Source organism: Pollachius pollachius, assembly GCF_949987615.1.
Source record: "Pollachius pollachius genome assembly, chromosome: 11".
NCBI classification, from domain to species: Eukaryota; Metazoa; Chordata; class Actinopteri; order Gadiformes; family Gadidae; genus Pollachius; species Pollachius pollachius.
Window position 1 is genome coordinate 23,355,807 of NC_136944.1, and position 23,460 is coordinate 23,379,266.

Below are 23,460 nucleotides of genomic sequence, written 5' to 3' on the forward strand. Positions count from 1 at the left end.
TTCGAGGCAGCTCGTTCTGGGCGTCCGGCGAGGGGAATTAATACGTTTGCAGTTTTAACGGTCTAACCCGACTGTTTGTTTACAACTGAGAATGTATTTATATGCTCATTAAAAACCTGATGAGACGGCTTTGAGGCTATATCACATAATACTGATTCGATAGGATTGCAACTTCAAGTACTTGGGTGGCTCTTAAAAGAGCCTTTGGGTTTTGAGTGTAGATGAAGGTTTGATGGTTTAACCACCGAAGCCGTACAGGGTGCGTCCCTGCCTCTTCAGCGCGTAGACAACATCCATGGCGGTGACGGTCTTCCTCTTGGCGTGCTCGGTGTAGGTGACGGCATCACGGATCACGTTCTCCAGGAACACCTTGAGGACCCCGCGGGTCTCCTCGTAGATCAGACCGGAGATACGCTTCACACCGCCGCGACGGGCAAGACGGCGGATAGCGGGCTTGGTGATGCCCTGGATGTTGTCACGAAGAACTTTGCGATGACGCTTGGCGCCTCCTTTCCCGAGCCCCTTTCCTCCTTTACCGCGACCAGACATGACTGAGCTGTTCGTATGTGCAGAATACAGCCGAACGTGGACGCTCCGTGTTAATAAAGGCTCGCAGAGGACCTTAGAGAGACGAAGGGCGGAGCTCCATTACAGACCCCTCCCTATATATCTGCTATACTGCTATAATCATACATTTTATCAGATATCGTCATATATTCTACATTAAAGAGCACCTATTTTGCTTTATAGACTCTTATGACCTATAAACGTTGTTATAATGATTTATCGTCATGTTTAACTATACTAAAGTGTCTAAAGAAATTAACACCAACACTTAAATTCTCAGGGATTATTAACTTTTTATGCATAACGTAAAGTAACTGTTCACATGTGTTTGTATGTAACGTTATAAAACATTTTTGTAAACTCTCCTTGCATAGCTGGGCATCGTCACAAAGTTGAAAACGTGTCCTTCTGAACTCACAAACGTGATGTGTGAGACAGCTTAGCCACCAACACGATGCAACACACCATGATCTTTTGCCAGAGGTCGACTAGCTAATTAGTGATATCATCTGTTTAAGTGCACAAGTGGAATCAAAATGTTGCAGGACTACATTTTTATTTTATTTGTTCACCTCTGTTGTATACTACAGTATATAAACAAAACTGAAATTACTGAGAAATCACTACTTTTATTTTTGATACTTGAGAAAATTTTGCTTTTAACATAACATACTAAATTATTTAAGTGTCTTGTTTTAGCCATACTGCTCTGCAGTATGGGAGGTTGTGGAACGATGAAGACGAAGACTAGGAAAAGGAATCAATCCGAGGGCCCTTCAAATTTACATTTTACAGCACTGATGACATGTGGAAATTCTGTGAGGAAATACCGGACCAAAGACAGAATTTGGCCTATTGTGAATGTCACACAGATGACAAGATAAAAGGGCTACAGAACATTTGATCATGTTGGTGTGTTTTTTTTTTGTTCTAATTGATCACTTACTAATTCACTTAGATTATACTGTGGATATCAAGAGTTATGGTTGTATCTATTGGTACTTTGGTGTTCCGGCAGCCCAATAACATTATTAGCATAGACATAGAACCAAAAATGACATTTGTGAAGTAATGTATATACCGTGTAGTACCCAATAAAATGTATAGGCCTATGACATCTTATGAGATGTTGGCTTATGAATGAGTAATAACTTAAAAGAAACTCCGTGCACTGGCCAATGTTATTCCTGCCATACATTGTTTTCATTGATCAACTATTTGACCTTCTCTTTTCAAGATCCTCAGCTTTATAGTCGGCTACAAAGACAGCTGAGCCCTGAGTCATACCGCCCACCGTTTGCCTTTCATAATGACTGAGTTGTAAAGTTACACAGTGCAGTGTAAATTAGTCTACATATATGGCAATCATTAATGAGAAGTGTTTTGAAAAAGACAAGGGGTAATGCTTCAATTGTCCAAATCAAAAGCTTTATTTTTTTTCTTTGAATTAATACAGGTTATGGATGTCTTTATAAATCAAAATGCCCACGTTGGGGCTCATGCGCAACATAAAAGGGAAAGACAGAACAAAAATGACAAACAAAACCAAAGTTTACTATATAGATAAAAACGATTTATACTATAGACAAGGAATTTATAGATTTTACGAAATATTGTTTACTAATTAATGCATTTGTGAGGAAAGCGATTCAACCGGAAGTGCATTCGCGACTTTATTTTGAAATGTGTCCCGTGCATTTCCTGTCCGGACAGTGGCGCCTGCGCCCGAGCGACCTCACAGTGGAGGTCTGCAGCCGGGACCTCTTGGTCCTGGTGGAACAATGCCTCCCAAAAAATGTTTCTTTGGTTGTGAGGGAAAGTTATTTCATTTCTTTGGTTTTCCGAAAGACCCGAGTACCAGGCAACAGTGGGTAGATACGCTGATTCCCGGCCAACAACAGAAGAACCTGTGGGTTTGTCAACGGCACTTCCTACCGGACTGTTTCACAAACCTGGGCCAATGCAAGGTTGGATTAGCGGCTAAACTGGTGCTCATTGATGGCTCTGTTCCAACAATCCTCGGCCGTGTTGAAGAGTCAGAAGCTCATGTTGTAGGTAACATTTTATCAATGTCCGACTTGTGTTTATTATGTGTCGTACATATAGGCTAGAGTAAATATAGGCTACAAGTCGCTACATTTGTCTGCTGTACACCGTGATTAAGCGCTCCTCAATGCAGTGGTATTTTTAACCGTGTTTTTACCAAATAAATAAGATAGTGTTGTGGTCCGTCTCAATATGTGACTTACCCCCAAATGTGTCAACGGCATGCATGCATGCTAATTACAAGCTATTCAGTGTATGTAGATATGCTAATTGAACACAAGAGCTGATAGAGACCAATTCCAGCCTCCAAAGACGTAACCTGCATGCATGTATGCATGCAAATTAAAAGTATTAATTGTCATCAAACTTGCTTATTGAACATAATTATTGACTAACCTGGTTAAATAAAGGATACATAAAAAATAATGTTACAGAGTGTGTAAGGACCAAAGGGTTTTTAAAAGCAAACACACCATGTTTGAGAACTAAAGTACAATTTATCATTGTCTTTTTAATAGAGTACATCACAGCAGACCCTGACCGGTGAAACACGCAGGGACATGGGATGTCAAACAGACCCTCCGTATACACTGTCCACTGCAACGCAGACAGTGTGCAATGTGAGATCTGTTGGCACAAAAATGCTGTTTCCGTCTTCAAAATCTGTGACCACCCAGTTGTCCCTTAATACACTGAAGCAACACGTGAGAAGCAAAGGTGTGTATGTGATATGGTCAACAAACTGGTATTTACTAATCCAGGAATCAGACATAACCCAAAGCCCTTAGAAACATAAACGTATTAACTAACATTACAGTATCATTATTTACTAAAGATTTTACTAAAGCTCTCTCATTTTCTTTGTTTCTTTATTATCAGGTTCACAGGCCACTGTATCTTGCCAGAATGCTGGCACTGAGACCATTGTGCACGAAACTTCCACACCAGTGAAGGGGTTAGCATCCTCACTGGGTGCCAGACCAGCTAAACGAGCTTGCCTTGAGTTGCTTGAGGAGTCGGACGAGGAACGAGAAGACACCGTCGTTTCAGAGCCACATGACTCGACATATATATTTTTTTAACATGTTTCAACAGTTAATTTCACCTTCAGCTCCAACAAAAACTCTCTAACCTTGCATAAATCTTGGTTGTATATTAACTTGGTAGCCAGGCATTTAATTTGCTATTTCATGTAATTTAAGTTTTTTTAATATTCACTGTGCTGATATTTATTTGAATCAACATGTTCCTGGCATATTGTCCTTTCCTCAATAAAATTCAGTCATGTCCTTGATGGTAATAATAGTGTAGTCCATAGGATAACAATGACATGAATATACAACATAAAAGCATATATTAAAATGTTTGTGACAATTTTTATTTTATTATTGGGGTTTACATTTATAATGACCCAGGGTGACCAATAGATCTACACAGCCACAGATCGGCCAACCAATCACGAGTGATTTTTCTTGTTTAAAAGTAGTGATTTCAGCCAAACCGAAATTCAGGCCGGCCAGACTTTCACTGGCCGGGCGCGGTTTCGCTACTATTCATATACTAATTAGAGCCATTAACATCTCCACGGAGATGCCCCGTAACCCGCCAAATCTTCAAACTAATCATCGAGTGTATTTAACTTGCCGTACTCCCAAATGTTGCCATTTGATTAATGCAGTTATTGTATTTTTGATAACCTAATTTCCTGAAAGAATTTAAGATTCATCTCAAAATAATCACTAGACAAATTACGTTGAATTGCATTATCGCATTTCACCTCGCTTGCTTAACACCATATTTATGATTGCACCTCTTCCAAATGTGGTGGCTCTGAACACTTTAACGCGAGTCTAATGGGTAACAGTAGTTTGTGTTTTCAGGAAATACGGCTTAGTGAATATGTTGGCGGCTCTTAAAAGAGCCTTTGTGTTAATGGTGATATGGTTCTAGGCCTACTTCTTGGCGGGCTTCTCGGTCTTCTTTGGCAGAAGGACGGCCTGGATGTTTGGCAGCACACCGCCCTGAGCGATGGTCACTCCGCCCAGGAGTTTGTTGAGCTCCTCGTCGTTGCGGACGGCCAGCTGCAGATGGCGGGGGATGATGCGGGTCTTCTTGTTGTCGCGGGCAGCGTTTCCAGCCAACTCCAGGATCTCAGCGGTCAGATACTCGAGAACCGCCGCCAGGTAGACGGGAGCTCCGGCACCGACGCGGTGAGCGTAGTTTCCCTTACGGAGGAGTCTGTGCACTCGGCCGACGGGGAACTGAAGCCCGGCCCTGGATGAGCGGGTCTTGGCCTTGGCCCTGGCTTTGCCTCCGGTTTTACCTCTTCCAGACATGATAGTGAGTCGCTTTTCTAAGATAGGAATGAATCTCTGGTCGACAACGGGTGCTTTATATCTTTTGAAAACAACGCCATCCAATAAGACTCGCCCAAATTGAGCGCGATCTAGTTTGAATTAATGGCGCGCATATACCAAATATTCTATCCAATGGGCGTCTTGGATTCTAGGGGGCGTTGCCATACCGAGCGTCGATGGATGACCAATGGACAGCCCGCTGGTAGGAAGCGTCACTAACGATTAGTAATGAGTGTCTGTGAAGCTCTTAGGTTCTGAATCAAACGCGTTAATAGAGCTAGAGAACCCATAAGGGGTTTTGTTTCTTATAAACGTTAACCGTCATTTATCTCATGTGTATTCTACCTAACTGCATAACCTCTACCTGTACATGTTCAGCGAGGTATTTTTCATGGACCTATCAAAGGTATTTTTGGGCTCTAGATTGCCTTCCTTTTAGTTTACCCAGGAAGGGGCGTGGTCACGGAGCGGTCATGTGATCGTGCGTGGAACGGTCTGCAATGTTAATTGATTACGAAACGCTGCGATGTCGTTACAACTGCACATGTGAGTCTATGACGTAGCAATTATGCACAATAAGGTAATTGCTACAACTTCTGTTTATTTGACGTCCCTGTAGCACAGGGAGGGTCTAAAAGAAGCCACCAGCACACAGGAGGGCATGTTTCCGGTTGTTGATCATGTTTATTAGTGGATGTTGGCAGACATTGAAGGTTCGATCAGGGAGGAACATAAGATAAGATAAGATAAAGGACCCCTACCCCCCTAAAACACAGAGCCAAAACCACGGAGAGGAAAACAGACATGTTTCAATCCAACCCCCCCCCCCCCCCCCCCCAAAAAAAAACAACATTCATCATCAACACACAGACCGGTGGTCCGCTAATACTGCCGTCTGACAGAGAGACCGCCTGTCGTTACAGACGAGTCGTTCTCTGGTCCGTCTGGTCACTAGTCTAGTTTCTGGTCCGGGTCGGCTGTGGTACAAAGAGGTGAAGATGCATTTCCGGTAATGTTGCATTCTGGGTACTGCTGCACGTAGACCTTTTAAACTCAGGAGGTCGGAGCGTAACGTGGAGTTAAGTTCGGAATACTGAGGCTAACGCTGGTTAGCATGCCAACATCGGTTAGCAATAGCAATTACAATTAGCACAAGAATAACAATTAGCACAGCTCACTGTCTTCTAGCTAACCTGAGGACGTTGGAGAGCGATATAAAAGCTGGGATGCTCGTTGTGAACGCGCGCCCTAGAGTCGCATCGTAGCGCATGCTAATGCAGCCGGCGCGACGCAGGCTCCGCCCTCCTCCGTCGCTCGGCAGCCGGACAGATAAAAAAAGTTTTCAGCGCTCAGTGTCGCCTGGCAACACTTTAAATAAAGATGTTTGTAACAATCAGGTGAGAGAGCAGGCGGGGGGTAGTCCCACGGGGCGGGACGGGGGGCACCAGGTCAGTCTGTCTCTTCAGGGTCCAGACCTTCACTCACCCCTCAGGGGACGGACGGACGGACATTCGCCCCTCAGCCCTGGTCGGGGGGGGGGGGGGGGGGGGGGGGGGTTGTAGGGGGAGTCTCCTGTCCTGCGACACCGGCTGTCAAGCACGTAATACACTCGTGGTGGAGGAGGAGGAGCATGACGGAGGAGGTGGAGGAGAGGAGACGGTCCAGACAGGGGGTCCAGCAGCCTGGGAACCGTCTCAGCAGGGGGTCGGAGACAACAGGGGGGATTCTGGGTAAGGCAACAATTTGCATTCCAGGATGGTTAGTGAGAGTAGGATGGGAGCCAATGGGAGCGGTGCTTTCTCTGTGTCATGGCTGCTCCTCTTCTTCCTCTCCTCTTCATATTCGTCATTTTAATCCCCTCAATTTCCACCAAAGGTACTTCCTGTTCCTGACAGGAAGTGATGCAGGTCTAGGAGGAGTCTGTGGACTTCAGAGCGTCGACTTTGGCCTCCAGGTCTGAAATCTGAAGCACACACACACACACGTAAATCACACCGTCGACGGTACAAAGAACCACCAGCTAATGACTGGACCGAGATAATGCATCCCATAATTACACTCAACCAGGAAAGCCCCGTTGAGATTAAGGTCTCTCTTTCGAGGGGGACGAAGACCACATATACATCCAACACAAGGAGTTAGACAGACAACATGAATATATATAACAACTATATAAATGTAATAATATTTAGTACAATATCTATATATTGCAACTCAATATACAACAAAAAATATATACATAAATAAACACACACACACACACACACACACACACACACACACAGTATAATATCTCTGTGTTGACCTGGTCCTGGAGGTGGTTGGTCTGTTAGTATACAGTATAATATCTCCATATAGTATAGTATCTATATATTTAGTAGTATAGTATAATGTGTACCTGGTCCTGGAGGTGGTTGGTCTATTAGTATACAGTATAATATCTCTGTATATAGTATAGTATCTATATATTTAGTAGTACAGTATAATGTGTACCTGGTCCTGGAGGTGGTTGGTCTATATACAGTATAATATCTCTGTATATAGTATAGTATCTATATATTTAGTAGTATAGTATAATGTGTACCTGGTCCTGGAGGTGGTTGGTCTGTTAGTATACAGTATAATATCTCTGTATATAGTACAGTATCTATATATTTAGTAGTATAGTATAATGTATACCTGGTCCTGGAGGTGGTTGGTCTCTTCTCGGTGCGTGGCGTCGTTGTCCTTCTGAGCCCGACTCTGTTCCGTCTCCTTCTTCTGGTGCTCAGTCTGCCTGCACACACGCACACACACATACACACATTAACGCACGCACACACACACACATTAACGCATGCACACGCACACACACACACACACATTAACGCACACACACACACACACACACACATGCACGTTATAATGGTTAATGAGGACTGGTTATAATGGTTTATGAGGACTGGTTACACTGGTCTATGGGGACTGGTTGTAATGGTTTATGAGGACTGGTTATAATGGTTAATGAGTACTGGTTATACTGGTATGTGGGGTCAGTCTGTACCTCTGCTGGTATTCTCGGATCAGTCTCTTGGCTTTGCTGTATTTCCTCTCCAGCGTCTGATACTGGGACTGCGTCTCCTTCAGGTGCTCATCCACCGCCTGCACACAGACAGGCAGACCGACAGACAGGTCGTCAGACAGACAGGTTGCCAGGCAGACAGGTAGTCCGACAGACAGGTAGTCAGGCAGACAGGTTCCTGACAGAGGCTCTGGGCTTCCATCCAGTCAGTCAGAAAGACAGGTGGTCAGGCAGACAGGTACCTGACAGAGGCTCTGTGCTTCCATCCAGTAGCCCTCCAGTTTCTCCATCCGGTCCTTGTTGTCTCTGATGTTCTGCTCCAGCTGAGCGCGCTCAGACCGCCACCGCTGGCGCTCCTGCTCGGCGTGGGACAGCTGGGGGCGGGGCCATCGGTGTTAAACCATCATCGTAATAATAATTATAATAATAGCTTTACATATACACGCACTAGGGATGGGCGTGAGGAATCGATTACTTGAGTACTCCTCGTTACAAATGAACTCGGTTGGTGGACAGGCAAGCTCGAGTTTGCATATGCACACACAGTCAAAATGAAGTTTAATCTAATAAAGTTTTCTGAAGCAAATGTATCAATTTTCTTTGTGGCGCATGCCGTGCCGTGTGCACAACGCCACAATTCAAAAGTTAAGAGATGGCGTTTAGAGCAAAGCGCAGCGGAGTATAGAAATATTTTACAGAAATAGGAGATCATAAGGTGGAATGTAAAATATGCGAAGAGAAACTGAGCTACCAGAGCACTACAAGTACTATGCGGCAACATATGCTCCTGAAACACAGCGGTGAGCTCGGGAAGGCAGACCCGCAGCAACCAAGTGTGTCGGCTATTTTCACCGCCGCAGGACGCAGCTGTAACCCCGGCCGTGGAGCAGAACCCCGTGGAGCGGGGTAAGTCCAACAGGGATCAATGCAACAAACGGAGCGTTCTGGCAAAGCAGCCCCTGCTTATCCCCGCCACCTCGTGTTCTTCGCCACGGGACTGAGGGTGAACAGGATGCGCTATCGCCTGTCTCTAGAGCACGTCGATATGCTGGTTTTTCTCACCAAGAATTGATTTCGGTTTTCGGATAATCATTATTTCTGCCTGGAGGCTCAGTTAATATTGCCTTGATTGCTTGGTGGATTAATTAGGCCCCATATATTTCTTTAAATTGTATTTTTTTAGTTCATTTGCTGCCGTTTTATTTGCAACTTTAAATTATTTGCAATGGTTAGGCGACTTGTTTCGTTTTTTTTTAAAACCGTTACAGGCATTTGTTCGACGTGATTTAAATTGTGAGACACATATTTATTTATTTTTGTAAGGAAAATGTGTTTTTAACATTTGCAAAAATAAATAATGAATACTCTGACTGTTTTGATTGAGAATAAGCATTACATGTTGGGTTGGTAATATTGCCGTTCATCATTAGGCCTATTCCTGCTGCAGATGCGTCTAAAAATAGATAATAGATAAATTAGTACTCGATTGATCCTCGAGGAATTCCTTCGATCACTCGAGTTTGGAATTTACTACTCGTGCCCATCCCTTAACACCGTCTCACCTTCCTCTTCAGGAGCTGAAGCTCTGCCTGGGTGACTGCGTGCTTTATCTGGAGCTGTAGACAGACAGGTACACAGACAGACGGGTACACAGGCAGACAGGTACACAGACAGACAGGTATTTAATATGAGGTCATATTGTGAACACATCGGGATGTGAGCAATTTCTCACTTACAATATGAAGCATGTTTATCACATGTTGTAGAGAGAGACATGTTATAGAGACAGAGACAGACATGTTATAGAGACAAAGACAGACATGTTATAGAGACAGACATGTTATAGAGAGACATGTTATAGAGACAGACAGACATGTTATAGAGAGGGACAGGTTAAAGAGACAGAGACAGACATGTTATAGAGAGAGACATGTTATAGAGACAGAGACAGACATGTTATAGAGAGGGACATGTTAAAGAGACAGAGACAGACATGTTATAAAGACAGACATGTTATAGAGAGGGACATGTTAAAGAGACAGACATGTTATAGAGACAGACATGTTAAAGAGACAGAGACAGACATGTTACAGAGAGGGACATGTTAAAGAGACAGACATGTTAAAGAGACAGACATGTTATAGAGACAGAGACAGACATGTTATAGAGACAGACAGACATGTTATGATGGACCATGAAACAGGCAGATAGACAGGCAGGCAGGCAGACAGACCTCCTTGTACTTGAGGGCCAGCCTGTCGGGGTCCAGGTCTGCGGGGTCTGCGGGCGACGGGGAGCTCTGGTCCTCCACACAGTTGGGGAAGACGGGACTGAGGATCTCCTCCTCGTCCGTCACGTACTCCCCCGTCTGCACACACACCGTGATAACACACGTGTTACACACACACACCCACCTATCTCTATAGATCTATAGATCTAGATGAGTCCTACCTCCTGTATCTCTACAGATCTATAGATCTAGATGAGTCCTACCTCCTGTATCTCTATAGATCTAGATGAGTCCTACCTCCTGTATCTCTACAGATCTATAGATCTAGATGAGTCCTACCTCCTGTATCTCTATAGATCTATAGATCTAGATGAGTCCTACCTCCTGTATCTCTACAGATCTATAGATCTAGATGAGTCCTACCTCCTGTATCTCTACAGATCTATAGAATTAGATGAGTCCTACCTCCTGTATCTCTATAGATCTATAGATCTAGATGAGTCCTACCTCCTGTATCTCTATAGATCTATAGATCTAGATGAGTCCTACCTCCTGTATCTCTATAGATCTATAGATCTAGATGAGTCCTACCTCCTGGTCCTCCTCCAGGTACTGGCTGTATCTCTGCTCCATCAGGTCCTTCTGCCACCTCTCCTGCTCCAGGGTCTGTTGGATCAGCTGAGCCACCTCACTCTGCTCCCCGGGCTTCTCTCGACCAATCACAAACCTGCACAAATACATCTGGCCAGTCAGAAACCTGCACCAACACACCCGGCCAATCACAGACCAGGGCCCAACAGTCCTGAGATGCTCTTGGGGTCAAGGTTTGAGCTGGAAAGGACTTAAACTTGATGGTGTATGTATGTGTGTGTGTTTTTTTACAAAAAAAAAAACGATTATATTTTAAACAATATAATAGTAACAATAGATAAGAAAAGTGTTTTTCATACACATCATTTTTTCCATCGGAAGTGATTTTTACTGTAAGTAGGTGCTACCAAGGAACTGAGTTGAAAATGTTACACTCTTACCGCATATGATAAACAATACACAGGTATCTGCCATGTTAAGTCATGTTTACTTCGAAAGTTTTTACGATGACAAGTTTGGGGATAATTCATCTATAAAAAATATTTTCAATAAAAAACAATAAAACAACATGCATGGCTACACCATCATAAGTCAATGGGAACGTTTATTTTTTCAGTGCACTGGCCTTTTAATTTCTTCAATTCAACCAGTTGTATAATGAAATCTGCCCCTATAATGCAACAGATGTATCCTCTCGGTATAGGAAGACTCATACTCTGCCTATGCATTTAAAATTAAACATTTGAAGAAACAAGAACAAGAAACAATGACTTAATAAGTGCAAGACACATTGAAAAACGTCAGAATACATTAAATTATATATATATATATATACATATATATATACATATATATATATATATATATATATATATATATAGGAACTCGTTAACGTATCTGTTTGTGTACGTTCGCTATGCAGCCCTGCTATTGCGCATTCACAGACTGGCTTTTGTCAAAGAAATACCCGGTCATTGATGGATTTAATATGGACACAAACGATTAAAAATTAGATCTTTGTATGGATTTATATGCACGTTACAGGATGAATTGATAAGGTCCTGTAAGGGCTACGATGGCACAGATGACAGCTGATTTGGAACGAAACAACAGCAAAGTAAGGAACGCCGACTTTTTTACTGTTCAATTATTAATGTTGTTTTTGAACGAGTATTGGAATACTCGCTCGGAATATCCAACGAGTTTTCTAAGCCTGTAAAATGGTATTCGGGACAGCCCTACGTCTTAGCACACACACTTGACATCTGTTTTGACCAGACTGACAGAAAGCAGCTGTTTGCCAAACAAGTGAGCAGATCTCTAAGGTTACCCAACATGCTCGTTTTTCGACAGCAACAAACTATTGCAATAGGCCTAATAGAAAATAAAAAAATAACTTACATGCAGTGCCATTCGAAGTCTTGAAATGGCCTTCCCTTTTTTGGAAATTGCATGTGCATTTCGAAATAGTAGAGCCAATTTCGAAATTCTATCAAGCTGGGCTAACGAGCATCCTCATCGCTGTTGTGGTTTCGGGCGCTGATTTTCTCTTGGCAATTTTCAAAACGTGAAGGTGACTTTTTGAGGATTCGTGGTCCTTCACTGCTTCCAATTTTAGGTTTTCTGTCCCACTCACAAAACTATTGGACCTGTGGCCATCCGAAGCATGTTTACACAGAGAGCACAGAACATTGTCTGGCTCGTCCCGTCCAACACCAGCCGGTCACGGTGTTGCCCACTGTCCGATGTTCGCCATCTCTTATTAAAACAACGCTTCTTTTTGGGGGTGACAGCCGTACTATCATCCGCCACCTGTACCTGGCCTTCACTCTCCCCAGCTGTTCTCTTTCCTCCGGTGAGGAAACGCAACATTGCTTTCTCTAGTAGTTCTTTCTTTATAATAATCAATAATTAGCCTAGCATACTATACCGAATGTTGATACCGGCATATTATCTCTATGGTTACCGGTATATTATCTTGGATGTTGACAGTCGCATTTCAGCAAAAGAGAAGTAGAAGAAGAAGGGGGCCGGATGTTGACAGTAATGGTTGTGGAACAGTGCAGCGCCGTATGACGAATGTATTAAATATGCAAATTTGAACGAACCTGACTGATAAGTATTACCCGACACAGTGGCGGGTGAAGTGACACAATTCACCCGCCACCATACAAATCCACCCGCAAATGGCGTGTGGCGGGTGTTAATTTCCATCCCTGGTGTGTGTATGTGTGTGTGCGTGTGTGTTTGTATGTGTGTGTACCTCACGGTTCCGCTGGTGTTTCTGAGGACCGACGCGGCAAAGCTCTGAGTGACACCGACCAGACTGGTCCCGTCCACCTCGACGATGAGGTCGTTCACCTGGATCCTACACACACACACACACAGACACACACACACACACAGGTTAAAGTTCTTCCTTTAGAGGCCTACAGTCAGTAGGCCTAGTAGAAGGCCAGTAGTCAGCGTTTTTTCATCTTTAATGCGCTAATACTACCCAGAATGCCCCTGTGTACCTGGTGTCGCGGTGGGCCGCCCCGCCGTCCGTCACCGTCTTCACGAAGATCCCCAGCTTCTCCAGCCCCATGTCGGCGCCGGCCCCCATGCCGATGATGCTGATCCCCAGACCATCTCCGTCTGGAGAGAGACCGCCGCTTAGAGGGACACTCAGAGAGGCCGCTGCTTAGAGGGACACTCAGAGAGACCGCCACTTAGTGGGACACTCAGAGAGGCCGCCGCTTAGAAGCACACTCAGAGAGGCCGCCGCTTAGAGGGACACTCAGAGAGACCGCCGCTTAGAGGGACACTCAGAGAGGCCGCTGCTTAGTGGGACACTCAGAGAGACCGCCGCTTAGTGGGACACTCAGAGAGACCGCCGCTTAGTGGGACACTCAGAGAGACCGCCGCTTAGAGGGACACTCAGATAGACCGCCGCTTAGTGGGACACTCAGAGAGACCGCCGCTTAGTGGGACACTCAGAGAGACCGCCGCTTAGAGGGACACTCAGAGAGACCGCCGCTTAGTGGGACACTCAGAGAGACCGCCGCTTAGTGGGACACTCAGAGAGACCGCCGCTTAGTGGGACACTCAGAGAGACCGCCGCTTAGAGGGACACTCAGAGAGACCACCGCTTAGAGGGACACTCAGAGAGACCACCGCTTAGAGGGACACTCAGAGTTACATTGTGTTGTTACAGAATGTCTAACATTAAGTTACAGTGTGTGTGTAAAATATAATTTTGTTGCAGCATGTGTAACATTTTGTTGTTACAGCGTGTGTAGCATTGTGTTACAGTGTGTGTAACATTGTGTTGTAACAGCGTGTGTAGCACTGTGTTACAGAGTGTGTAACATTGTGTTGTTACAGCGTGTGTAACATTGTGTTACAGCGTCGGTCTAACATTGTGTTACAGTGTGTTTGTACCTTTCTCCAGCTCCACGGGGAACAGCTCCAGCTTCTCCACCCTCTTCTCCAGCTCGTACTCGGCCGAGGCGGCCATGGGGTCCACGTCCTCGTTACGGCGGTCGTAGTCCTCGTTAGAGTATGTGGTGAACACCTGCAAGGTTAAAGGTCACACGTTGACACAGGACCCCTACACAGGGAGTAGAACCTCTCACCCTGCAGTGTGAGTGCCTTGCTTTACGTACTGGCCTACACAGAGAGTAGAACCTCTCACCCTGCAGTGTGAGTGCCTTGCTTTAAGTACTGGCCTACACAGGGAGTAGAACCTCTCACCCTGCAGTGTGAGTGCCTTGTGCCTCGTTCATAACCGCATCAATATTATCAGTATGGCTTACATAACACTGTAGCATATAAAGAAAACAGCATCATACTGTCTTAAAGCTAACTAGACTCTGTGGCTAAACCTCCCAATCCATAAAGCCTATATTGTAAGTGTATATCCCAACACTCTGGAGGGGAGCTAACAGAGAGCTAACTGTCTCTCTCTCTCTCTCTTTCCGAAGGAGCTAACAGAGAGCTTACTGTCTCTCTCTCTCTGGCCTACAGAAAGAGAGTTGTTAGCATTTCTACCGCAGGTTGGTGCTAACATGTCTGCTGCACCTAGCTGTGACCTCTATCTAGAGTTGGCTACTTCTAAACGTAGAATATGTCCCCACACACACACACACAGGAAGTGTGTCCGGTGCGTGTGTTTGTGTGTGTGTATTTGTGTGTGTGTGTGTGTGTGTGTGTGCGTATGTGTGGTTATGTGACTGGATGTTGCGAAATCAACTGAGGGCGAGCGAGAGAGAGTGAGCGCGAGTCAGGAGGATGGAGGGAAGAGAAAGAGTGATTGTGTGTGTCAGCAGAACGCGGAGGTGAAACCCTCTCAGTGTCAGCGACACGGTTTCCTCTCGTCTGCTGCTGCCTCTGATCGAAGGCCAGACTGCACTGAAACAGTCGGATAGATGAACCAGCTAGTCCAAACCGCTAGGCTAACCAGCTAGTGAAAACAGCTAGGCTAACCAGCTGGCTCACTCAGCGAGCCAAATCCGACCAAGCCAGTTCAACTAGCTAGGTAACCAAGCTAGGTTAACCCGCTTGCCAAGTCAGCTAGGCTCACCAGCAGGCTCAAATCAAAATGGCTGAATTAGCTGGACAAACTAGCTAGCTGAACTCAGTCCACCCCACTTTGTCTCTAGGTGGTGCACAATGACAAAGGGGTAGTCCGAGTTCCTTCAGAGACTCTTTAGTGTTTGTTTCTGCTGAAGGAGGTGGAGACCGCCTGGTGTTGTCCTCAACGCGGCCAGATCGCTGAATGCTGATCTGGCTGGGACCAGTTCAGTCTCCGTGGAGACGGGGAATCAGATCAATATAAATCTCGCCTGACTCTCAAGGCCAATTTCCACCAGAAGCGGCACGGAAGCGGCACTGCTGCGAACCGGCAACTTTCAAAAATAGAAGAGGCAAGTATCGTAAACGAAGTGCCGGTTTGGGGGCGGTTCCGTGCCGGTGCCGTGTCCAGTGGAATAGTCTACATTGACTTTAATGGTTTCTATTATTTTCTGCGACCAGTTCGCTGCCGTGCTGCTTCTGTGCCGCTTCCATGCCGATTCTGGTGGAAATTGGCCTTCACACAGTGTTCATATGGGTGTTTTTTTTCGCAGGATTTGGTAAAATCTCGGAGTTGCTAAAAACGTTTGGGGAGTTGGGGATGCGTTCGTTCTTTTGTTCATGTTGTTCTTGGACCCGGCCTGACTGCCTGACTTCTGCGAGACGCTGACCGCCTGAGAGGAATGAAGTCAGGATCCTGTGGTGAAGCGACAGACGCGCGGCGACACGCCAGAGAATGCTAGCTCTCTCCATCAGGCCGGTGACCTCTCGGGGTCAGAGGTCAACGGCCTGATCTCGAGCCACGAGGTCGCCTCTGCTGCCCTCAATGTCTGCCTCTCCTCAGGTCACACGTACCACATACCTATCTATATCACATCACATATCAAGCCACGCCCACCCACCGTAATTGGTCCAGTGCTGAAGCAGATCTTCCTGTTGGCCGGAGGTGGCTCCTCCTCCTTGGGTAAGCCTGGTATCTCTGAGGAGCTGCTCTCGGGGTGGTACTCCTCCTCCTCCTCCTCCTCGTCTTCGTCCTCGTCCTCGTCGTCGTCGTCCAGCTGGCTCCCCCCCGAGTCCTCCCCCAGGCCGCTGTAGGCGCTGATGTCCACCGTGTCCTCCTTCCTCCAGTCCTCCTCCTCCTCCTCTTCTCCCTTCACCTCCGCCCCTCCCCCTCTCTCCTGCTCCTCGGCGGGCCAGGGGGAGGAGGTGGGAGGAGGAGCGCCGGAGTTCTCCTGGGAGGCGTGGACGTCGGCCTGGACCTCCCCCCCCGTGCCGGCCCCCGGGGCCGGGGACGTACTGGAGCCCCTGGCTTCGGTCCCGGGTCGGGCCTCGCGGGGAGGCGCTGGGGGCTGAGTCTCAGGGGAGGAGGAGGAGGAGTCAGGGGAGGAGGAGGAGGAGGAGGAGGAAGAGGAGCGGGGATCTCCTGAAGGAGCAGACGCCTCCTTATCTCCGAGTCCAGACGTCCGGACAGCACCTCCGTCCACCTCCTCGTCTCCTCGAGGAGCAGAACATGACTTCACCTGCTGAAGGGAGAGAGAGAGAGAGAGAGCGAGAAAGAGAGAGAGAGAGAGAGAGAGAGAGAGAGCAAGAGAGAGTGAGAGAGTGAGAGAGACAGAGAGAGAGAGATCGAGAGAGAGAGAGGCAGAGAGAGAGAGAGAGAGAGACGTTTTCGGGCTAAAGGGAGAAGCAAAGGGCAGACAGACATACAGACGGACAGGTGCTCTTAGCTCACCTTGCTCCCTGGAGGCCCCGCCCCCAGACCAGGAGGTTTGGGGGGTTTCTGTGGGGGGATGGGCAGGGGGGAGGAGGCGCAGCGCTGGTGAGGAGCAGCAGGAGGAGGCGGGGGGGCGGGCCTGGGGTCCGTGGCCTCAAACACGGCGCTGAGCTGGCTGACGGTGGGGCTGGGCACATCCAGGGGGGCGGAGCCTGGCTGGCCAGGGGCGGAGCTAGGAAGGGGGCCGGCAGCGCTAGAGAGGGTGTGGGTGGGGCTTATTGGGACAGAGGTGGAGCTTAGTGGCCCGGGGGCGGAGCAAAATGGTGTGGGGGTGGAGCTAAGTATTGTGGATGCAGAGGCGGAACTAGGTCCTGTGGGGGTGGGGGCGGAGCTGGCTCCCGTGGGGGCGGGGCTAGGTCCCGTGGGGGCAGAGTTGGGTCCCGTGGGGGCGGGGCCAAGTCCTGTGGGGGCGGGGCCAGGTCCCGTGGGGGGGTCCAGGGCGGGCTCCAGGCGGTCCAGAGCCTCGGTGGAGCCGTCGAAGCGGGCGACCACGTCCAGACGGCCGCCCTGCAGCCCGGCCGCGCCCTCCCGCTTCAGGAGGATCCGGTTGGTCGCCTGCTTCTCCTGCACAACATTAACCAGTCAACCAGGTAACCATCTAACCAGTCAACCAGGTAACCAGTCAACCATCAAGCCAGTTAACCATCCAACAAGTCAACCAGTCAACCAGGTAGCCATCCAACCAGTCAAGTAGTCAACCAGGTAACCAGGTAACCAGTTAACCATCCAACCAGTCAACCAGGTAACCAGTCAACCAGTAGAACTGTTAAATGAATTCCCCATGAGGCAGTACTGTGTGTATTGACACTGGTATGAGGCAGTACTGCAGTACTCCTCCTCACCTGCAGGGTGCGCTGTTCGAAGATCTTGCGGGTCTCCTGTAGCTTGGAGGGGCCGGGCGAGGCGGGGGGCCGGCCGGGCCGCGGCTCCAGACTGTGGAGCCGCAGGGGGCCCTGCCGGCCTGGGGGAAGGGACAGCTTCACCTGCTCCCCTGCTGGGGCCCCACCCACCGTAACACACTGTTACACACTGATACACACTGATACACACTGCTACACACCGCTACACACTGCTACACACCGCTACACACTGATACACACTGATACACACTGCTACACACTGATACTCACTGATACACACTGTTACACACTGATACACACCGCTACACACTGATACACACTGATAGACACTGCTACACACTGCTACAGTTACACACCCTGTTACACACTGCTACACACTGTTACTGCTACACACTGCTACACACTGATACTCACTGCTAACCACTGATACACACCCTGTTACACACTGCTACACACTGATAGACACTGCTACACACTGCTACTGTTACACACTGTTACACACTGCTACACACTGTTACACACTGCTACTATTACACATCCTGTTACACACTGCTACACACTGTTACTGCTACACACTGCTACACACATCATCACATGACAATCAGATAGTGAGGAGAGAGGGGAAAGGAAATAGGAGATACAAGGGGTGAGCAAATAGGAGATAGGAGATAGGGGGTGAGGAGATAGATAGGGGGTGAGGAGATAGGAGATAGGGGGTGAAGAGATAGGAGATAGGGGGTGAGGAGACAGGAGAAAGAGGGTGAGAAGATAGGAGACAGGGAGTGAGGAGATAGGAGATAGGGGGTGAGGAGACAGGAGACAGGGGGTGAGGAGACAGGAGACAGGGGGTGAGGAGACAGGAGACGGGGTGAGGAGACAGGAGACAGGGGGTGAGGAGACAGGAGACAGGGGGTGAGGAGACAGGAGACAGGGGGTGAGGAGACAGGAGACAGGGGGTGAGGAGACAGGAGACAGGGGGTGAGGAGACAGGAGACAGGGGGTGAGGAGACAGGAGACAGGGGGTGAGGAGACAGGAGACAGGGGGTGAGGAGACAGGAGACAGGGGGTGAGGAGACAGGAGACAGGGGGTGAGGAGACAGGAGACAGGGGGTGAGGAGACAGGAGACAGGGGGTGAGGAGACAGGAGACGGGGTGAGGAGACAGGAGACAGGGGGTGAGGAGACAGGAGACAGGGGGTGAGGAGACAGGAGACAGGGGGTGAGGAGACAGGAGACAGGGGGTGAGGAGACAGGAGACAGGGGGTGAGGAGACAGGAGACAGGGGGTGAGGAGACAGGAGACAGGGGGTGAGGAGACAGGAGACAGGGGGTGAGGAGACAGGAGACGGGGTGAGGAGACAGGAGACAGGGGGTGAGGAGACAGGAGACAGGGGGTGAGGAGACAGGAGACGGGGTGAGGAGGTGCTCACCCAGGCCGCGGGCCGCGCCCTCCTCCCCGGGCGCTGCGCTCTCCATCTGCAGGAACATGCTCTTGATGCGGTTGACGTTGTGGCCGTAGCGACGGCCGCGGGTGCCGGGCCGAGGGGGTGGGAGGGGCTTGCTGGAGGGGTTGTTGAGGTGGTCGGTCGCCTGCTTCAGCGCCGCCAGCCCCGCCTCGTACGCGTTCCTGTGGGGGGAGGGGCTGCGGAGGGTGGCGTTCCCCCCTCCCGACACTTTCCCGCCGCCGCTGGCGGACGGAGGCTCCGTCTTCATCATGGTGGAGGAATCAAACGCACCAGGTGGAGACGCAGGTCAGCAGGCGGAGGACGGGAGCATCCTGGGGACGCTTGATACGCGGACAGACAGGGACCTCCTGGAGAGGGGAGGAGAGGAGAGGGGAGAGGAGAGAGGGGAGGAGGAGAGAGGAGAGGAGAGAGGAGAGGAGGAGAGGGGAGAGGTGAGGAGAGAGGTGAGGAGAGAGGAGAGGAGGAGAGAGGAGAGGGAAGAGGAGGAGAGGAGAGAGGAGAGGAGAGGAGAGAGAGGAGGAGGAGAGAGGCAAGAGGAGAGGGGAGAGGAGGAGAGAAGAGAGGAGGAGAGAGAAGGGGAGGAGAGGAGGAGAGGGAAGAGGAGGAGAGGGGAGAGGAGAGAGGAGAGGAGAGAGGAGAGGAGGAGAGAGGAGAGGAGAGAGGAGAGGAGAGGAGGAGGAGAGAGGAGAGAGGAGAGGAGAGAGGAGGAGAGAGAAGGGGAGGAGGGGAGGAGAGGGAAGAGGAGGAGACAAGATTATTGCTTACATAAATCCGTGGCTTCATCCTGGTGAAATGCAAGGCGTATGAAATGCCTCCAGTCAGATTAAAGCTGGAGGCTGATGGGAGGTGGTCTGCAGGGTGCAGCCAGGAGGGTCACCTCAGACCGGGGCTCTCTGTGGCGACAGGGCCGGGCGTAACTCTACGGCCGGCTGGGCGTCTCGAAGGGAGTGGATCTCTAACTGACCGGCCCATAGACACAATCAGTTTATACACCTCATCGAATAAACGCTGTGACTTTATTTCCTTTGCTGTGGTTCTTTTAAGAAATTCAACAAAAAACGAATTACACTTCGACAGTATTATAAAAGGAAAGGTAGATAAGAGAGTTATTCTTTGACGTCCTTTGCTGCCACAAGTGAGAGAAGAACACTGATAGTATGTCTTTCGCATCTCACACAATCTAAACAATCAGAGCATCTCTGACAAATCAGGGCGTCTCTAACCGATCAGAGCGCCTCTGACCAATCAGAGCATCTCTGACAAATCAGGGCGTCTCTAACCGATCAGAGCGCCTCTGACCAATCAGAGCATCTCTGACAAATCAGGGCGTCTCTAACCGATCAGAGCGCCTCTGACCAATCAGAGCATCTCTGACAAATCAGGGCGTCTCTAACCGATCAGAGCGCCTCTGACCAATCAGGGCAACTCTGACCAATCAGGGCGTCTCTGACCGATCAGGGCGTCTCTGACCATCAGAGCGCCTCTGACCAATCAGGGCATCTCTGACCATCAGAGCGCCTCTGACCAATCAGGGCATCTCTGACCAATCAGGGCATCTCCTCCGGGATTCACAGAATCCCGCTTGCCTGTCAATCATAGTTGCATTAAATGCACCCCTTTGACATAGTGGAGGACAGGGAGGGAGCGAGGGAAAACTTCTTGGTTGTTTATTTTCTAAATCTCTTCTGCTCTCCTACAGCTGGTCCCTAGTAAAGAAGCATTAAGCCCTGACTCAGTCTGCTGCTGCCTGACAGCGGACACACACACACACACACATACACATACACACACGCACACACACACACACACACACAAAACAGGGTTTTGACGTGCTGCAGTGAGCCTTTTTTCTGACTTCCTGTTTTCGCTTCCATCTTCGCGCCCTGGTAAACACCACTTCCTGTTTATTGCCACAGGCCACGCCCCTCTGTTGTGACACAGGCCCCTCCCCCTGGCGTGAGCTGGGCGCTGTAGCCGTCAAACACCGCAGGGCTCCAGGTTTGTGTCATAGTAACGTTATTATTTATTGACTTTCATTCCTGTCGTGATAGTGACTCTCAGAGCAGCTCGCAGTCCGCTCAGACATCATCCCGACGACAACGTGAATCAACATGAATCAGAGCTGAATGGGGAGAACAGAACAAAGACCGGAACGCTCCGTTAAACCGGACCGGGAGGCGACGTGCAGGGACACGAACCACGCGCCTCAAAGGCCGTGACGTCGACTGCAGTCATCAATACCCAGTGATTAGTTATCACTGATCGCTTCTGATTCGCGGGGGGTGCGATATGACCAATGACCCCAGAGCACGACAGGGGGCAGTACCGACCCCTCGGTCAAGACAGGCGACCCCCGATAACGAGCCCTCCCGACACTAACGGCTCGTCCCCGCGGGCCTGACCACGCAGGCCCGCCGCGCGGCTCCGGGCTGAGAGCTCGTGAGGTGCAGGCCGACCCTCAGACACAAGGCCGGCCTGTTCTCCTCCTACGGGCAGACCGGAGGCTCGCGGCCCGTCACACCGTCATGTGTCCGCAGAGAACCTCCAACGGACAATGCACACACACACTCGCTTTACATCCGCGTGCTCGGTCCTCCGCGTGGCCCGTCCGGTGTCGGTCCGCGCGGAGGACCCTGATGAGGAGGACCGGAGGACCCGTCCCGCGGGAAGGGGGGGCTTAGGACCCCGCGGACACGGCCTGCCCGCCGCTTCCTTCCTGCATCCCTCCTCGTTCAGGACCGACAGCGACCGACACATCGAATATATATCATATATATAGAATATACCGCACCGGTCCGCCGCCCCGTCCCGGCACAACCTACCGGATCTCCAGTCGATGTCGTCGGGTTTTCACTGCGTTACAATCCGCTCACTGCTGCCATTGTGTCTCTAACTCCGCCCTTCCCGTTTCACCCTGCCGCTAGCGAACACACTGCTGTGTGTGTGTCTCCTCCTCCTGCTCCTCCTCCACCTCCTCTCCATCCCTCCTCTATCTCTGTCATCACCGGCACGTGGGCTGTCAATATCTTCACAATACACAATATTATGTATCTGATTAATAAACCGCAAAAATGGCCCAGATAAATCGATAAGATAAACATAATAAAAGAATAACCTCGCATTGTGTTCAACAAGACCCGAGGGACGAGACAGACCTAAAGGAGATGATCTGATCCGACATCAGGTTACTTCATATTTCATTTAAACCAGTGCTTCTACCAGAGACTATATATAACCCAGAACTACATTATTGATGATAATCAAGATCATCTTATAATAATGTAATACATTATTTTAAATAATTTAGCATCCCGGCGTTTCATTCCTTTTTCATTGTCCTCCTAGTAACAAACAGTTCCACATATAGAACGTTTAATTAACTTCATCTTGATATGCAGAAAATTTAGAACTGGACGCACGGTTAATTATATCAGCTAGCAGCCCAGGCTACTAACTAGCCTAGCTAACTATCTTAGCTAGCTAGCCTAGAGAGGGCTTTAGCTTGTATGATAGCTTGTATTGAGATGCATCGTGAGATGCATCTCAATACAAAACCAAATACAAAATAAATAAACAAGTATGTTTCTGATGGAAATATATTATATATATAATAATATATAATATATATATATAATATAATATATATAACATAATATATAATATTATATTATATATACAACATAACATATAATATTCTCCCTCTACTGCTGTCCTCTACTTTCTGCTGTTAGATGCACATTTCTCCTCTTTGATTAATAAATGATGCTAGTAACCAGTATACTACTTTTTTTTATTTACTAGTAGGCTACTACAGTGTTCTCAACACTACTACTAGTAGTGTTGTACTAGTACTAGTATTAGTAGAAGTACAAGCGGGGAGGGGCCCAGTAGTACTAGTCCAAGTAGTACTAGGACTATTAGCACTAGGACCAGGACTAGCCATACTACTACTAGTA

At 48.5% G+C, this 23,460-nt stretch overlaps 3 protein-coding genes and 1 long non-coding RNA gene across 6 annotated transcripts; 1 reads left to right on the top strand and 3 right to left on the bottom strand.

The window, feature by feature from the left end:
- Positions 1 to 237: 237 nt before the first annotated feature.
- On the bottom strand, positions 238 to 549 carry LOC307083169 (histone H4; the record flags this gene model as incomplete). The annotated part of the gene is made up of 1 exon (XM_079746982.1): positions 238 to 549. One exon carries the CDS (start codon positions 547 to 549, stop codon positions 238 to 240), a length of 312 nt encoding a protein of 103 aa, XP_079603108.1.
- Positions 550 to 2,298: 1,749 nt separating this feature from the next.
- LOC307082273 lies at positions 2,299 to 3,902 on the top strand. Its single transcript, XR_013812207.1, has 3 exons — positions 2,299 to 2,618; positions 3,132 to 3,330; positions 3,493 to 3,902. It is a non-coding gene; the product is annotated as an uncharacterized lncRNA (long non-coding RNA).
- A 663-nt stretch (positions 3,903 to 4,565) lies between these two features.
- Positions 4,566 to 4,949, bottom strand: LOC307082621 (histone H2A; the record flags this gene model as incomplete). The annotated part of the gene is made up of 1 exon (XM_079746244.1): positions 4,566 to 4,949. The coding sequence occupies one exon, from the start codon at positions 4,947 to 4,949 to the stop codon at positions 4,566 to 4,568; it is 384 nt and encodes a 127-aa protein (XP_079602370.1).
- An 883-nt stretch (positions 4,950 to 5,832) lies between these two features.
- LOC307082918 (neurabin-2-like) lies at positions 5,833 to 22,452 on the bottom strand. 3 transcript variants are annotated; one of them, XM_079746659.1, is made up of 15 exons: positions 22,327 to 22,452; positions 19,469 to 19,851; positions 18,023 to 18,171; positions 17,139 to 17,744; positions 16,309 to 16,929; positions 14,276 to 14,408; positions 13,369 to 13,489; positions 13,116 to 13,220; positions 10,853 to 10,988; positions 10,265 to 10,399; positions 9,594 to 9,647; positions 8,274 to 8,405; positions 8,014 to 8,111; positions 7,650 to 7,746; positions 5,833 to 6,933 (listed from the first exon to the last, which is right to left on the bottom strand). In XM_079746659.1, the coding sequence occupies exons 2-15, from the start codon at positions 19,752 to 19,754 to the stop codon at positions 6,880 to 6,882; spliced, it is 2,727 nt and encodes a 908-aa protein (XP_079602785.1). In that variant the 5' UTR covers positions 19,755 to 19,851; positions 22,327 to 22,452; the 3' UTR covers positions 5,833 to 6,879. The 3 variants fall into 3 exon arrangements, with proteins under 3 accessions (XP_079602785.1, XP_079602784.1, XP_079602783.1); XM_079746658.1 differs by having other exon boundaries at positions 16,309 to 16,926; positions 18,023 to 18,174; XM_079746657.1 differs by having other exon boundaries at positions 18,023 to 18,174.
- Positions 22,453 to 23,460: the final 1,008 nt, after the last annotated feature.